Consider the following 17,165-nt stretch of genomic DNA (forward strand, 5'->3'; position numbering starts at 1 on the left):
TCAGTTGTTTTTTCGTGCGTGCGGGGTCCTCGACGGTTAATATATTCAGTTAATTTGGTTTTTCGTTCCTCCCGAGTACCAAATTTCGCAATATCACTATTGCGCACTGTTACTTCCATCTTCCCCGGTTCGCGAATGACAGAAGTGTATTGATCAGTTTTCTGTACCACTGATCCTGGAGCCAACACCTCATACAAAACATCCAGATTTTTCTTGGATCTTTTATGAAGGTGTTTCTTTCGGGCTATGTTTAACTGTACGGCGTGTTCTTTCAGAGAAAGTGGACGATGCGCTTGCGTGGTGCGAAGGAAACGGGATTTATTGTCGGTTGCTAGCCGTTCGCGAGTGGTGGCGTCCTTTGTTGCTTTACACATATTGCGTTCAATTTCGTCGTCGCTCCGGCTGTATCCCCAGTGTTCCTCCGGCAACAATTCATTAGGGGTTACAGTTTCTTCATCTAAATAATGATTCAAAATTTTTTGATAACTTAGATCAGATGATTTTGGTTGAGTACTTATATTACTAAGTGGTGTATTGGCTTTACGCCCAAAGTGAGATTCGAATGGCGAAAGCTTAGTTGTTTTATGTTTACATATGCGAAGCTGGAATATAATTGATTTTAATGCTGCTTTAATGGTGAACGAATTTAATTCTTTATTTGCTTCTTTTATACATGCCAAGTGTTGTTTAATAGTACCAATAAGTCTTTCAACTAAACCTATTGCACGATGATCGTTTGCCGGAGCTGGTATTAATGTGATATTATTTTTCATACAAAAATTTTTTACTTGATTACCTACAAGACAACGAGCTTGGTCTATTCTTAAGGAACGAGGAACTCCATGAATTTGTATATAATTATCTAAGAATTTTATGACATTCGAGGCATTTGCATTATCAACCAATTCTGCAGAAGGATATTTTGAAAATCTATCGATACATGTTAAAATGTATATTTCATGTTCTTTTTCGTTATTAATGGGCCCGGCAAAATCTATTTGTATTTCTTGGTTCGGAACTATACATGGTGTATGTGCTTTAAATTGTTTTGCGGGAATAACAGATTTTAAATTTTTGCGGATAACAGTGCAAGATTTGCACTCTATTGCTTTGACAAGCAAATCATGATTCATGTATGGCCACCAGCAGTGCTGAGCCATACATACCATCCCCCAGCTACCTGGGTGACTCGCATGCAAATCGTCAATGAGGGCATCTTTGAGTGCATTCGGAATGGCCACCTTCTCGTCCATACAAACACAACCGCCAGTCACATGAAGGTCCCGCCAATAGCTATGAAGATACGGATTGAGGGCCTTTAGTCGTTCTTCATCTCCCCGTATTATACAGTCCCGAACCTCCTTCACAACTGCATCCTTGCTTGTGAGGGATGCGATTAACCCTTTGCTGAACACTTGTCCCACCACTCTCTCAAAAGACATTACTTGGGGGCTATCCGTTAGTGGAGTGCTTAGATTTGAATGAGAGGAGGATCTGCGTGGCATACTTGTGGTTGCATTGTCTGTAAACGATACGCGGGGCGAAGCTCGTGTTTTTCGGGAGGAGATTGATTTTCCCTTGAGAGATGAAGCTTGTTGACTCATTGTTGATGGGAGTTGAGTTTTTTCAATTAAATTAATTGACAAAGAGGAAGACAACTGAATTTCAGGTTGATTTTGGGCAAAAAGCACTTGTTTGTTGTTTGTTAATTGAGCACGTGAGTTAATTAAAGTATTTGAGTGTGGCTTACTAAAAAAAGGTAGGAATTTGAGGCTGATTTTTGATTGACAAGTGAGAGTGACTTATTGGAGCAAATTTAAAAGTATTTTGGTAAGCACGTGACGCTTTTCTTGTTTTTACAAGCATTCGAGGCTCAATTTGTACCGGATTAATTGTAAATGGTAGACTATGTGACGCAAATTTAGAATGAATTGGGTATTTGGTAACTTGCTTTGCAAAAGAGGCATCTGAGGAATGCATTCGAGTCTTTTGAGTATTTAATAAAGTATTATGCCTGGCGGGTGTTAATTTGTTAAAAGAAAAGCGTACTCGCGATGCGAAATCGGAAGTGGTATTAATTAATTTAGAAGTGTTTACTTTTGAAGTAGGATATGTATGTGCGAATACGGAATCATTTTGAGTTGAATGTACTCGCTGATCATGTGCACTAGTACAATTAATACTATTAGTGGGATTAAGAAATGAGTTATGTTTTTGATCCGCGAATGATTTAATATTATGAGTTAAGTGTACGCGCGAGGCGTGTTTACTATACTGATGATTGAATTTAAGGGAGGTTACATTAGAGTTGTATTTTCGCGCCGCGAGATTTGAACTAACATTTGTTAAGCGTACACGCTGGGTGGACTTTACGTCAAAATTTGAAGTTTGTTTTGAACTTAATTGTGAACTATTATTTCGCGGGGCGAATAATTCGTGAGTTTTTGTTTGAGGGTTTGGTGTTACGTAATCTATAGTTAAAACTTGTTCAGTATTAGTGGTGGAGTTTTTATTTTCACCATTAATATCAGTATATAGTTTATTAAGTGAATGAGCTAAGAGGTTGTGTTTTCGTTGAAGTAATTGAGCATCAGAATGTATGCTTGATAACGTTGCGACTAAAAATTCCTCATCATATTTGGAAACACTTTTTGCTGGCTGATATGGATTGCGAGATATGTAATCAACTAGTCCCATCTTTGCGCCAGGTAGATGCTCTATTGAGAATTGATAAGGCAAAAGACGATCAACCCATCGTGATAACCTACTATTGTAGCTTTTATTTGATCGATGTTCTTTTAAAATGGAAAGTAATGCGCGGTGATCAGTGATAACAGTGAATTCTTTACCTTACAAATAATTTTTAAAATATTCTATGGACCATACTGCCCCAAGAAGTTCTAATTCGTTAATACTATAATGTTCTTCACTACTGTTTAAAAATCTTGATGCAAAAGAGATCGGCTTCCAACCGTCAACTGTTAGTTGTTCTAGTGCTGCTCCCAATCCGGAGCGAGAAGCATCACATTTGATTCGAGTTTCGAGTTGGGGGTTATAGTGAATGTTTTCTGTATGGTTTGCTATGCGGGTTTTTATGGCATTAAAATGTAACGTATGAGTGTCAGTCCAAATGTATTTAGTGGACTTACGAAGTAGAGGTCTTAAAGGATGGCAGAGTTGAGCTAGATTGGGAATAAATTTACTAATATAGTGGACTGAACCGAGAAATGAGCGTAATTTTTTAAGTGTATTAGGTGGTTGCAATGACATAATAGAAGATGTTTTAGATTCGAGTGGCGATATCCCGGATTGAGTTATATTATAACCTAACCAGGAAATTTTTTGCTTCGCAAAGTGGCATTTAGGAAGGTTAATTCGAAGATTATCTGCGTCCAGTTTTTTAAGACAATCTAATACAAGTTGAAAGTGATTATCTTCAGAACCTTTATTTACTATTAAGATGTCGTCAAGGAAACAAAATATATTTTTAAGACCAATCAAGGTGTAATCCATTGCCTTCTGAAACTCGGCAGGCATGTCTGTAAGACCGTAAAATCCCGTTTTGAATCGATATGTGCCTGTCATGTCACCACTTACAATATTAAAATTACAGTGTTTAGCAGTTTCAGGGTGTAGATTTAGTTGGCTGTAGGCATATTTAAGATCTATAGTAGAGAAATATATTTGTTCCGCCGGTTCTGTTTTGTAGTTTGTTATTATTTGTGATATGGAGTCCATAAGTGTTTCAATATTTGGCCTCTGATATTTGTTCTTCTGTATTGCTTTATTAAGAGTTTTAGAATCTAATGCTAACTTTGTGGTTGGATCTCGTTTGACTGTGATTACAATAGGTGAAATAAAGTATTGGTCAGAACAGTTATTCAGTTTTTCTATATGTCCCTCTTCAAGAAGTTTTTTAATTTCATTATTTACTCGTTCTTGTAAATTAATGGGTACTCTTCTACCCTTTTGGTGTTTTGGCTGAAAATTTCGATGGAATTTAGATCTAACAATGTGTGTTTTTGAGCGACCAATACGTGTAATAAGTTGAGGAAATTGTTTTGCAATACGTGTTTTAAATGGACATTGAGATGTGATAGTGTTGACCAAACTACCTTCATTTTTTGGGATTTGAGTTACTGATATTCCGAGAGCGTCAAATAGATCTCTACCCACTAGTGGTTTTAGCCCGTCACGGACTACCACAAATTCAGCTTCTTCAAGTCGCCATCCATTACTCGCAATTGGTGCCTGTATCATACCCGTCACGTTTATGGGTTCGTTTGAAAATGTTTTGAGTTCCTGGGGAGGCGCTATCATCAGCCAACGAGCAAGAGGAGAATTTTCCACAATCTCCGCAGCAAGAGACTCGGATAAAATACTGCATACACTGCCTGAATCAATGAGAAGTCCAACGTGGGTATTACCAATTTGTAAGATGGTGTTCTTTGGTTCGATCTGTATTGCGTTACTTGCGATGCTAGCGACCATATTGTCCTCTGAGCTATAGTAGTCTGATTCGCATTGCGGGTTATAAGTCATATTTTGTATGGCGTTTACCGTTTGGTCGGTTAAAGTTTCTTCAATAGAGTTAACAATAGATCGGATGGGTTTATTTGATGATGACTTCGGTTTCCTGCACACTCGTGAAAAATGATTTTGGAGACCACAGTTATTGCAAGTCTTGCCTCTCGCAATACACTTGACTTTATGATTAGCAGACCAAGTTAAACCACAGTTTCTGCAGAGTTGGTTTGGTGATCGAGTAAAACTAGATGTAGTCGGCCGTTGATTTGGTGGTCGAAAAGATCGTTGAGGAATTACTGCATTAACTTGCGGAGCAGATTGCGAGTTTGTAATTTGTAGTTGGTTTCTTTGACCTAATTCCATATTTATGGCCAAACGTAATGCTTGGGCTGGTTCTAGAGTTTCTCGCAACAATTCCCGTTGAATTTCCGGATCTAACATATTTGCAATAAATAAGTCTCTGATAAGAGTATCTTCTTGACTCCCGAGCTCAAAATTTTCAGAAAGTTCTTTCAATTTTCCAAAGAAATGTTCGATAGACTCTCCTCTTGTCTGTTTTGTGGTGAGAAGTACGTACCTATCAAATGTGATATTGTGCTGACGAATAAATGCTGCTTCCATGATTGTCCAAAGTTCTGCTGTTGAGAGACTGTCCATCTTGAGGTGTGGGTTTTGGCTACATACAATTCGACGTCCTTCGGTGCCCAAACTGAGATATAGCATTGACACAGTCTTTCGATCGGCCTGTGCCCATGGTTTGTCTCCGCACATTATTCCTATCTCCAGTTGTCTCTGACACCGGTTTTCCCAGTTCATTTTTGATTGAGCGTTCCTCGCCAATCTTTCCCTCTCCGACTGTGCCGATGATCCTGTTATCGTATCCTCATAGATCGGTTCAAGTGGTAGTTGCACTGTTTCGGGTTTTGGTTCCAATAAAGTGTCCAGTGTAATATTTTCCTTCGCAAGAAGGGCTAACTTGGCCTGCATCTGCCACTTTTCCCATTTCAGCGGAGGGTCTACTCTAGGTTTGTCCCAAAATGGCTCAATGCGAAGTGGGGTCCGCTTCTGAGTTGCTGGCTGCGCCATGTCTTACGCAGATGAGATTGCGTACTTGATCTTGAGTCGCGAGTTGCGTTTATGTTTAATGTCCTACTTGCGCGGCGAGTGCGCTTTACACAATTTCTAAATGAATCCGCTTAGCGAATCGCTTGGTGATTATTCGTCTACTCTACTTGATCCGTAAAGACAGTTAGTAAAGAATAAGTTAAATTGAGCAACTGTACGCGAAGTGCAAAACTAAGAGAATGAGGAATGAGAAATAAGGCAACTGGTATTCCAGAAGTCATAACAAACGTGAACAATAATTTCCCGCTATGGGAGATGGGAACAACAGACTAGCATGTGAAATAACATTGACTTGTACACATGCCCCTCAGGAATAAGTACACTAAATAAATTAAGTACATCGTATAATAAATTTACTGCACTGAATTAATTTATGATGTAGATGTATGACATACATAGAAAACACAAACATTACACTCAATTACACATATAAACCTCTTAAAAGCACACACTCACACAAAAACACACAAATTTGCACTCCGACACAAAAAGACTTTTTTAAGTTGTTGCTTAGGCAACTGATGAGTAACCTTGGTTCATATGATTCAAACTCGTTCATTTTAAATTGTTTGTTTAATTTAAAAAACAAGGTTTTGACCTCTTGTGCCAATTGTATCGTTAAATGTAAAATTGACAATAAAATCAGAAATAAATTTAGAATTTTGTTACAATTTTTTTTAACTTTGATGTTTCATGAGCAAAATGAGACAATCTGGATTGTTTCATTATCAACTAGATTTAGAGAACACAGTTGTGTTTTTAAAACTGTTTAAAGCCGTATTTGAATCAAATATTAATTCTTTTTTTTTCAAGATTTCTGGCAGATTTTGCACTCTGTCTATACTAACTTGTAATATTAAGAGCTGTCTCTAAAAGCCCATACTTAGTAACATTATGGTAAATTGGTTGTCATTATTTAATCAGTATGCGTATTTTCACTCTTCGGGCTTTTACTTGAATAAATAGAACAGTTCTTTAACCTATACATAAACTGAAATAGAAAAAAACTTCTCGTTTTCAAAACTTCTTGTTTTTTGTATTAGAAGTTTCTCAATCAAAGCACTATATAGTTATTTTCATTTACACCAATGACCACACACTCGGAAAGATCAGTTTGAAGAGCAATTCCAAAGAAAATTTGAATTATAATTCTTCTTTTTTTCAAAAAAAAATTGAACATTTGCATTAATCTCTTCAACTTGGTCATCCATCGACTCTCTATATCTCATTTGTTTCCGTTTTCCACTATTCGAGCAAAAAATAATTTGACTGATCTTCCCTGATATAAGAAATTGAAATAAAGAAGAAAAGATTTTCATTTTTACCCCTTTATAATGGATTTGGTTGATTTGATGTTCCTCCCAAGAAACCAAATTTTTACGTGTCCGCATTTTTGAAAAAATTGAGAAATGGTTAACTCAGATTAAATTGAAGGAATTGTTTACAAAAACAACTCTAGAATTAAGAAAACAATACATGTTTTTGCTTTTTTTAAAACTTTCCTGAAGACTTCTTATTTTCCAAAAATCGTCTTGATACAGAGGTTTTCACAATAGTTTTTAAACAACACAAGACAGCGAGACCCATAAGAAGGCTTTTAACAAACTTTTGAGAAAGAAATATGCTTTTTTGATTTGAAAGTTTTTGTTTAAACAGTTTTAAATTAATTCTTAAAATGTTGACTCAAAACATCAAGGTTACGCATAACAATCAAAACTCCATTTGACCTAACTAAATTTACGTTTTCAGCGGTTGCTTTATGTTTTGTTTTAATTACCCTCATATTTCGATAATCCTGGCGGTGTACATAACCATGAGCGTTAAAATTGTTTATATAGTTGATCATTTGATTTCCATTTTAGCTACGATGCTCATTCTTTCACTGGCATTCAAAACCCAGGTTGAGGTCCAGACCCTAGTTGCGATATCATCAGTCTATCCAGACGGAAATGACCTCTGATTAGACCTCCTAGACCAAAATGCCCTTGGTTCAGACTTTCTAGACAAAACAACGTCTGATAAGACTTTCCAGACCATGATAACTTCTGATCAGACGGCACCCAGACCAGCTTATGGTCAGACTCAAATTCAGACCATTGTCCAGACTATAAACAGAAAATGATCAGACTTTCCAGACCAGAGTGACCTCTGATCAAAGACTACTTAAACATGGGAAAAAAATCGCAGAAAATTTTAATTTGAAAACTTTGCATGTCATTGCTTAAGTTCGCCGGCATCATAGATGAAGTTTGACAGTTATTTATAACAAACGTCTGAATCTCCAGTTTCTATTTCTTTTTCTAAGGGACCGACCACTTGTTAGCGTTTAGACTCTTTTGTCCTGACCGAAGGCAATGGACTCCAAATGAGTCTCTGGTCAGAACAGATATCTTTTTTTTCTGCCTCCTGGCAGAGCCATTATTATCTACTCATTAGAAAAAAAGCAAAAAATGCTCAAACTCAAGTGCGCTCGACACGGCCTCTGATCAGACGCAAGTGCGCTCGAATCCGCCTATGATCAGATTTTGCAGACCAAAGTGACCTCTGATGAGACCTTCCAGAACGAATTGACTTCTGATCAGACCTAAAACAGACCGTTGCCAAGACTATTTTGAGCTCAAACCGCTGTCCAGACCCTGTAATTTTGGCCTGGGAACACACGGATGTGCGTTCGGGTGGGTCTGATCATAGCCCAATTTGGGTCTGGACCTCAACCTGGATCTACTGCTATTTAGAAGGTCGGTGAGAAAAAGGCAGTGGATAGAAGGCACAAGGTTGCCATTCAGAATTGCACAAACTGCGACGAGAAATTAGTTTGCTTTGAAAGGGCGATATTACATCTTGTTGCAATTACAACTGCTGAATCACTTACACCACCGTGTAGCTGATTGGATTACTTCTAATCTACTACAACTATTAGAGACCAATGTGTGGCAAACTTTTCTCAAATGAACAGCATGGACAGTTAGCAGAAGCCAGAGTATGGTTAGAGAGGTTATCCTTTTTAGAAGGGAATCTGGGACAAAGACCGGAAAATGCTCGATTTAATCCCAAAAAAATTGACTATGCTTTTTCCTTTGTTTTCCGTACACTGATCGCTTGAGCAACTAGTTACGCTTTAAGACCCTCTGTTAGTTGTTGCTAACATTAAAGGTATTGCAGCTAGCATAATACAAACATAACAGGCTGAGAACTGCCCAATAGAACAGAAACAGATCATTTGCTCAATTTGCGCTTCAATCAATAAAACCTATTTGACAATTGCGTAATTTTTTGAAAAATTACTTTGTCCATTTTAGTTGTGCCGCCCCTTGTTATTGAGTTCAAATTGAAAGGGCTTAATTTCAGCGTTACACGGCTTTTAGAAAAACAAACTAAAACCGTTAAAAACAAATCAAGCCATTCGGTTAAAAACTTATTGCTATTAGGTGAAGCAAATGACGTCTCGCGCCTAAACGCCGTTCAAGATTTCAGCAAAATTTCAGACTTCTAAAATGGCCTTCAATGTCAACCAGTCTAGCAATTTTTCATCACTAGATGAAAACCAATCGCATCCCGACTCACGACGCAATTGGGATTGAAGTGCTCAAAGAAAAAAAATGAAAATTGATGTTCCTTCCCAAAATGTACTTTATTTACAGCTGTTTTGGTATTCAGCCTTTCTCCTGTTTCCCAATAAGACGCTAAAGGGACCAGCACCAATACCAATCAGCATGTGAGCTGATCGCTACATTCAATTAAATTTTTGGACACAAGAATCTAAAACTACTCTTTTCTATTTTGATTTCATTTTTGATGTTGGCTAATTTTTTTCAATTGTTTTTCAGGGCAACTGCTGGCCGAAAACGCTTTGAGCAGAATTATCGAGGAACAAAATTAGCCTAGAAAAATATTAACAAATCGCAGGCAAAAAGCGGTATAAGTAGGTATAGCTAAACAAGATTCTAGCAGACGATCAAAAAATCATTAGCACACTTAAAGCCGGTTGAGATGACGCAGCTATTAATAATCGCAGTTATTATACAAATATAAGTTCCTGCGTTCTGATATCTTAATACCAGAACCAAAACGCTGCAAGCTGTAAAAATGATAATTTAATACCAATCTTCAGTTTGTAAAAATTGGGAATATAATCATTTCTTCTTTCAGCCGTTAAAATCATTACCCCTCAGAGTCAATCTATGTACATTTATAGGAATCAACCAGCCTTGTAAATTTCTTGTAGCATTGCTACAATTTGATTCTGTTAACTTCAAAAAGCCCGTAATTGGAATTTGAACGAATAAAAATTTCACGCCACCTTGTTCGAATTAGTTTCGTGGTTCCGAAACAAAACGCAGAAACATTGAATTGATCACTTGCTGACATGAAAAGTAAGTCAAAATGAAATGTAAGTGAATCACAGCCCAAACTGATTCCGACAAATAAAACACGACATAAAACACTAACGATTGTTCAGATCAATTTCAGTACTTAATATCATCAGTATTAATCAGCTCCTTCATTTCCATACGCCATGGTACAGAATATTTTGCGATTTTGCATCTGTGGCCTCTTTGAACAAGTTTTTACTTCGACTTGGATCTAGAACGCGAGGAGCTTCGAGATTTCGATCGCGACCCTCGAGATCGCGACCGAGTGCGTCGGGTACTTCCTTCTCGGCTCTTTCGGTCGCCTGATCTCGATCGGCTTCTCGACTTCGAACGTGATCCTCTGCTTTTGGATCTAAAACATGAGCTAATTCTGACCATTGTTCCCGATGCCATAAAGCACAAAATAAAACCCTACAAACAGCAAATATGCGATCTCTATACTTAGAGGAACAATCAATTAATCGAAATTTGTGATGATTTGGTTGACGCAATTAGCCAAAACAATTCGCTGAAATTGAAATTTAACGCTTAGGATTTTCTTAACGCTTGATATTTGCTCTTTTGCCATTGGCAATGATATTCAGAAATCTTACTGTTAGAAGTGATGAAAAGCTTAAAAGCTCAAAGCTAAAAATAATTTAGCACAATAACGCCACCAAAATTAAAATTTTTACCGCGATCGAGTCCTAGATCTTCTAGACCTGGACCGAGAGCGCGATCTGGATCTTTCTGGGTTGTCTTCCTTCATTGTGATCTTTCTCCCATTGATATCAGTGCCGTCCAACTTCTTGATTGCCTTTATCATGTCATCACGAGTTTCAAACTCCACAATACTAAACATTGAACGTCGATTTTGGCATCAAATTTATAGACCCAAAACATTATTTCAATTTAAGACAATTTTCTCCAGTAGCAGAGTATGTAATTTCGGTTTCCTGATCACAAACTGATGTAAATGATGTACTTTATGACAAACAAAATTATTCATAGGTCCAAAAATTTAAGGTCTAGCCGCCACGGCCCATTGATTCCACGTTCTCTGTTCAACTACCAGATTTTGAATATTTTTAAAGTAAGGAGGAAAGTGATACAAGTTTTCCATTCATTCAAAATTTACAAGGCATGGATCATAAATGCCCCGACTCTTCTTCCGACAGTGCTATATGCTTAGTGGGCTTTTCGGTTAAGTAGGGCTTTGAGCTGTCGATATAGATAATATACAAATTATATGCGAAATAACTGGTCATTCAGAAAACTGAGCAAAAACAGACAATTCTTATCTTAATACCTTCAAGTACAAAGAAAATTGAGAACGAAATGATCATTTAAAATGAACCAAATGAATTCAAATGAGTTTTCCATTCATTCAAAATTTACAAGGCATGGATCATAAATGCCCCGACTCTTCTTCCGACAGTGCTATATGCTTAGTGGGCTTTTCGGTTAAGTAGGGCTTTGAGCTGTCGATATAGATAATATACAAATTATATGCGAAATAACTGGTCATTCAGAAAACTGAGCAAAAACAGACAATTCTTATCTTAATACCTTCAAGTACAAAGAAAATTGAGAACGAAATGATCATTTAAAATGAACCAAATGAAATTATAACTGAAAAATTGTAAATGAAACGTAACCCACTAATGTCGGAATAATTGCTCTCAAAACGACTAATCGGAGCTCATATATTTTGCAGCCTGCTTCAGTCGGTGGGAGGGGGTAGCTAGATTCACTGAGGGGAGTGGGGGGGGGGGCTTCAAACAACTAATTAAAGCTAATTATATACAACTATAACCACTAAAATTTAAAAATTCAAAGTAAAAAATACATCAATTTCAGCCCACTTTTCATTTGACTTTTAGTGGTGATCTGCCGCCACTTGAGTTCAGTTGCTAACACTTGTGAAAGAAAAAGATTTAGATCACGCAATACGAAAAAGTCAAAGGCGTAAAAGTGATTCGAAAAGTCAAAACGTCATGCGAAAATTTCAAATCACGTTAATCATTTGACTAATACAACTCTTTCGTGTGTTCAAAGCAATTCTTTTATATCAAAAAGCTGATTTTCAATCTTTCCATGGGCTATTTGAAGTTATTCCACTTGCGAATAAAACTTTACTCCAACTTGACATATTTTTATCATTACACCTGAATCAATTCTGGTGAAGTCAAATTTGACAGAGAATGTAACTTAATTCCGCTTCCAATGTTAATACCTGAGATTTCCAAACTTTGCAGCATCGGGTTACATTCAAAAGCAAGGCTATTCTGAAAAAAATAGAAACCGAATTTCGCCAGATTAGAAATTTAAGAATAACGGAATCCAGGCCACAAAGCTCGCAGCCTGCATTCCTTTTTTGAAGGTAACACAATTTATTTTTTTAAATCGAATTTGACGAAGTAAGTTTAAAATAAACATTTATGCCAAACAATCACTCTAAAAATCCCGCTTAAAATTTTGAAATCAATAAGACACTTATCAAAATTTTAACTCAAATTAAAACATAGCTGGCAGATTGCCAGAAAATAGCCGCAATAGATTCGTAGATCGGCAGTCTAAGAAAAACAGTAAAAAATACAGACCAAAAAAATTCGTCTTTTCATTGAAGGCTGATCTGTTATATTTTGATTAAAAATCTTTATCGCTGCCTCTATTAGCTGATCTCAAATAACCTTCATTTAGAGTGACGCACACCCATTTGACCTTATCTCTTTGAATTAAAGTAACTAAAAGTCAATTTCAAAGTGAGGAAGTCATTTTTGAGAGTGAGGTAAGTCAAGTGTGACCAAAAACTTAATCACGCGCATGAACAAAAAAACTCGCTCCACTAAGAGCGAAAAATGACGTCACACATGCAATTCAGTTGAAATTGCATGAACGAATGAACAAAAAGTGGCTGTGACGTCATTTGGTCGTAACAAAAATCATGACGACGAAATAAAAAAACCAAGAGAAGGCCAATAATAGCCCCAGCTATCGCTGTGCGGCTATTAATAACCACTGTAAGCTACTTAATTTGATTACAAAAAAGTGCAATTAAGTATATAATTAGCTCCAAAACCATGGGATTCAGTAGCATATAATGCTGATTTTAACATTGCCGAATTGGTAACCAAACTGTGGAATTGAGTTACCGGATTGGGTAACAGCCCGTATTTGAACGTGACTCAAGTCCACAAAATTAGGAAAACCCATTTTAGCGGAACTCAGGCTACAACGTATGTAGCTTGAATTCTTCAGTTCAATTTAACCGAATTCCACGAGCAAAATGCAAATCCAATTCATGTCTGCCTTTGTTGTGAAATGATTAGAACGTCAAGCAAGCAATATTTGTACGCTGATTACCACAAAGTGCGACGTATTTTATAGTCGTAATATTTTCTGCTGCAAGTTGCTTTTGAAAATTTACTTAGTTTGCTTACTAGAGCTGCTTAGCTTTGAATAAGGACCGAAAAGATTCAATGACACAAGACTGGATTTAGTAGTTTCTGGCATACGTTTGGATGAATTTATTAACTCACTAATTTTGTCACCAGATTGCTGCTTTTCGAGAGTTGTTTTGTTCACTATGAGTTAGAATAAAAAACTTAGCAAGTGCGAAGTCCTCTAACAGACATTTTTTTAGTATGAATTTCGAGTTCAGCCACGCAGGCCTAACTTCCGCTCGCTAAAATACTTTTAAACAGTTTTTGGTTATATTTATATTATTGCTAGTCACGGTTGTTTCTTGATTACTTTTCCAACAATGTTTTGATGTATATAATTCACACATAGGCATATTTTACCTCAATTTTGGTGCTTGAGAGCAAGAAATTCTAAACAGATGAATTTTTGTTGAAAATTCAGGAACTGCAAAAGGTGAATGTTGAACATTGGATTGAAAGACCTAAGTACGTTTTAAAATGCCAGATATTTCTATATATACAGTGGCAGCTTTCGAACAAGAATATTCTTGTTTCAAGCTGGGTTCCGTGACTCTTGCTAAAGTTTCTTCAAAATTCAGGCTTGCAACACATAGCTGAGTGGTTCTCGATTAATGCCAGATTTTCCCAGAAAATTCACTGGTCATTTATAATGTTCAAAACTGATTCACAAAAATTGTTTCATGACAAAATCATCAAATTATTGCCTATTCTGGCAAGTTACTTGTTGCTAAAAATTTATATTTACTTGTTGCTAAAAACTTCTAACCACGCTTAGGCTTTAAAAACTATCCCGCAATAATGGAAAGTAGAGCAAACCATACCCTTCCAAACATCCAGAAAATTTAAATTCGAGAAAACTGTAAGAGCTTGTGGAAAGAAGTACCAACCCAGTTCGATCATCCCCCTTGTGACACTCGGCGAAGGTTACATTTCCACCCTTTCGGCAGTAATCCTTCAAGTCCTAAAATAGAGATCATGAGCTTTATTACAATAAATTTAACTGATCTTTGTATCTCGTTGTGCAGTCAGCTTAAGTCTGGTATTATATTTGAAAATCTTGAGCGTGCTCTTGTAGTAATAAGACGGAGATATGATCTGGTATTTGTTTTTAAAATCATCAGTGATTTTCAATGTCAGACACGAAGCACCTCCAATGTAGAGAGAATTGAGGTCATTCCTAGCTCACGCCAGGTCATTGGCTGCTCGATGACCATCTTAATCAGCGGGAACCTGCTAACGTCTTTTGAACATCAATCGAAGACCGTCTATCGACGTCTAGTGATATTGATTTGAGCGATGCGTTTAACATCGAGAAGCAAATTTGATGAGTAGACATCAATTTTTGTTTGAACGGCCCTCTCGGCTATGCTTCCCGATTGACCAAATGAGGCAGAGTGATTGAAAGGTTTGAACACAATGTTGATGACCTCATTAGTCACTACCCGAATCATCACAGTGCTTCATTCTTCAGCCTCGACCTCGATTACATCGCGCGATGACTGAAGATAAGAAATTGAATAAAACTTATCCCTTATAAATTATAACAAAATATCTTACATTAGTTGCCAGAAAATTCTCTCGAACATTTGGATTTTGAATAAGCATAATGCAATATCACAAAAATTGACAAATTAATTTTTTGTTCACGGATTCTAAGTCACCAATCAGATTTGAAGAGAAACGTAGTTCAGCATTGTCCGTTCGCATATAATCTTCCAACCCGTCAAATGACAATGAAATTTGAAAAACTAAGTTTTATCTTTGATACGCATCCGCATCCTCAGTTATGTATTGAGCAGACTATTTGGTGGCTGTGCAAACAACTTAGTACCCGAATGATCATTACAATCTATTCTTTTACGCAAACTCAAAAGTTGAACATTTCGCAATCTAAAAATTTCCGCCATCGTCTACGTTGAACAGGAAATACGTTCTCCAGCAATTTTAGGAAAAGATTTCCTCAAACTCAGCATAGATCATCAGTAAAACAATTTTAATTTTTCTGTTATGCCTTAGGCGCAAAAATAAGAAAATAGCCTGCAGATTGCCGGAAAATAGCCGCCGTTGACGCGCTAGACGCACATCGGGATTGAAACAGAAAAAGAAAAAAGAAGAGATAGAAATTGACAAAATTTTTTTCCTTAGTTTCAAAAATTGTTCTAATCCAGTGTGCAGTTTCAGTTAGGTTCTAAACCTATACTTACTTCACCTTCTAAACTGAAGGGTTTTAAGCTTAAAATTAATATCAGCTAGCAATCGCTCTAATGAACTTTGATAACCTAATGCACTATGACTTAATTACCGGGCTTTATCGGATTATCCCGTTTCTTTTGATTTTGCTCTTCTGACACTGACCATATTCACTACATTGCGTAATTCAATGCGTGACAGAACTTAGAATCTATTCAGTTGAAACAGTGAGTGAAGTATATCAGAAGTCAAATGTGAAAATCGTGACTTATGTAAAACGAAAAACGTGATCAAAAGGTAAAGGGAATTTAAAAAAACAGCAGGACAAGTCCTGACGTACAATTCAAAGAATTTTCATTGAATAAACATAAAACAAGACCTAGAACGAACTATGGGTGAATTGGGAGAAACCACTAGCGAGAAAAATTTTTATTCAAACACCGTTTTCTCTCTCTATTTTAAAATTAGAGCAAAAAAATCAACGCCGCAAAGCCACTCGCTTTTTCGCTCCACTGCCTGTTTCGGCGTGACCAAAATCACTACTCCAATTCGACTTCAAAAATCTTGAAAATGTGTGAACAGATCATAAAAGACATAGCCGGAAGAATTTCGGAAACGACTCGAAATAGAAATCCATTTAAACGCCATCCAACTACTCATCAGAGAAAACGTGCCATCAAAACAACTAGTACTTCCTAAGAGCACTTATGAGAATTTAAAAATACTTCAGGCCAAATTAACAAAAAAAAGTTATGAACAATGAATACTACAAAAGCATATAAAACCAAAGAAAAAATCATTTCGGCAAAAAGGGTATCCAGATGCTCGCAAGACAATAGGAAAGTCACAATAGGCTAAGCAACTTGTCTAAAAATGAAAAAACAAAAAACTGCAAAAAATTTTAAAAAAATAGTTCCAATTTTCGCCATTTTTTGTCAAATTTCTCAACAAAAAAATGATTCATATCCACAGAAATGTAACCAATTGTTATCTAAAATTTGCTCAAGTATAAGGGGTCTTATTAATACCCATTTGAGCTAGTAAAACAAAACAATCGTCAAAAATAAACGCAAAAAATACCCCGAAAATCAGAAAATGAAAAAGCTCCGAATTAGCATAAAATCCATGAATTTTCAGAAACCTTCAAACCACTACCAGAACCAGCCGAAAATTAAAACAAATTCATAACCATTACTCTTAACAAAAAAATGAAAAAAACTGCTTTAAAATGCCGCACGTGAACAAAAAATTTCGCTCGCTTAGAATTTTTTTTCACACCTCAATTTCTCGCTCTCTAGAAAACAGCGATATGAACAAAAAACCACTCAATTTTCGCTCCACTCTTCATTTTGTTCAGCAACAAAATCACTCCAAATTTTTCACGTGTTTCATTTCCCGCTTCAAAATTTTAGAATTAAATGAATAGAGGATAGAAAGAGCAAATTCGTTTTTATGAAACTTCAAAATTGCCCCCTCCCAACACAATCGGGGAAAATGAACCGTTATAGAATAACCTGATGCGAAA

At 36.5% G+C, this 17,165-nt stretch overlaps 2 protein-coding genes across 4 annotated transcripts in view; one reads left to right on the top strand and one right to left on the bottom strand.

Moving 5' to 3' along the window:
* Positions 1–17,165, top strand: part of LOC142341755 (protein XRP2-like) — a 525,423-nt gene that overhangs the window by 34,240 nt on the left and 474,018 nt on the right. The gene's annotated exons all lie outside the window — the stretch shown is intronic.
* LOC142341757 (serine/arginine-rich splicing factor 4-like) overlaps positions 9,983–17,165 on the bottom strand; it is a 340,718-nt gene continuing 333,535 nt past the window's right edge. The window contains exons 5-7 of the mRNA XM_075392950.1: positions 14,338–14,411; positions 10,700–10,858; positions 9,983–10,377 (exon numbers count right to left, since the gene is read on the bottom strand). Coding sequence (XP_075249065.1) covers positions 10,221–10,377; positions 10,700–10,858; positions 14,338–14,411 — 390 coding nt within the window. The 3' untranslated portion in view covers positions 9,983–10,220. The remainder of the gene's footprint in view (positions 10,378–10,699; positions 10,859–14,337; positions 14,412–17,165) is intronic.

This window comes from Convolutriloba macropyga, chromosome 6 (assembly GCF_964194025.1).
Source record: "Convolutriloba macropyga chromosome 6, txConMacr16.3, whole genome shotgun sequence".
Taxonomy (NCBI): Eukaryota; Metazoa; Xenacoelomorpha; order Acoela; family Convolutidae; genus Convolutriloba; species Convolutriloba macropyga.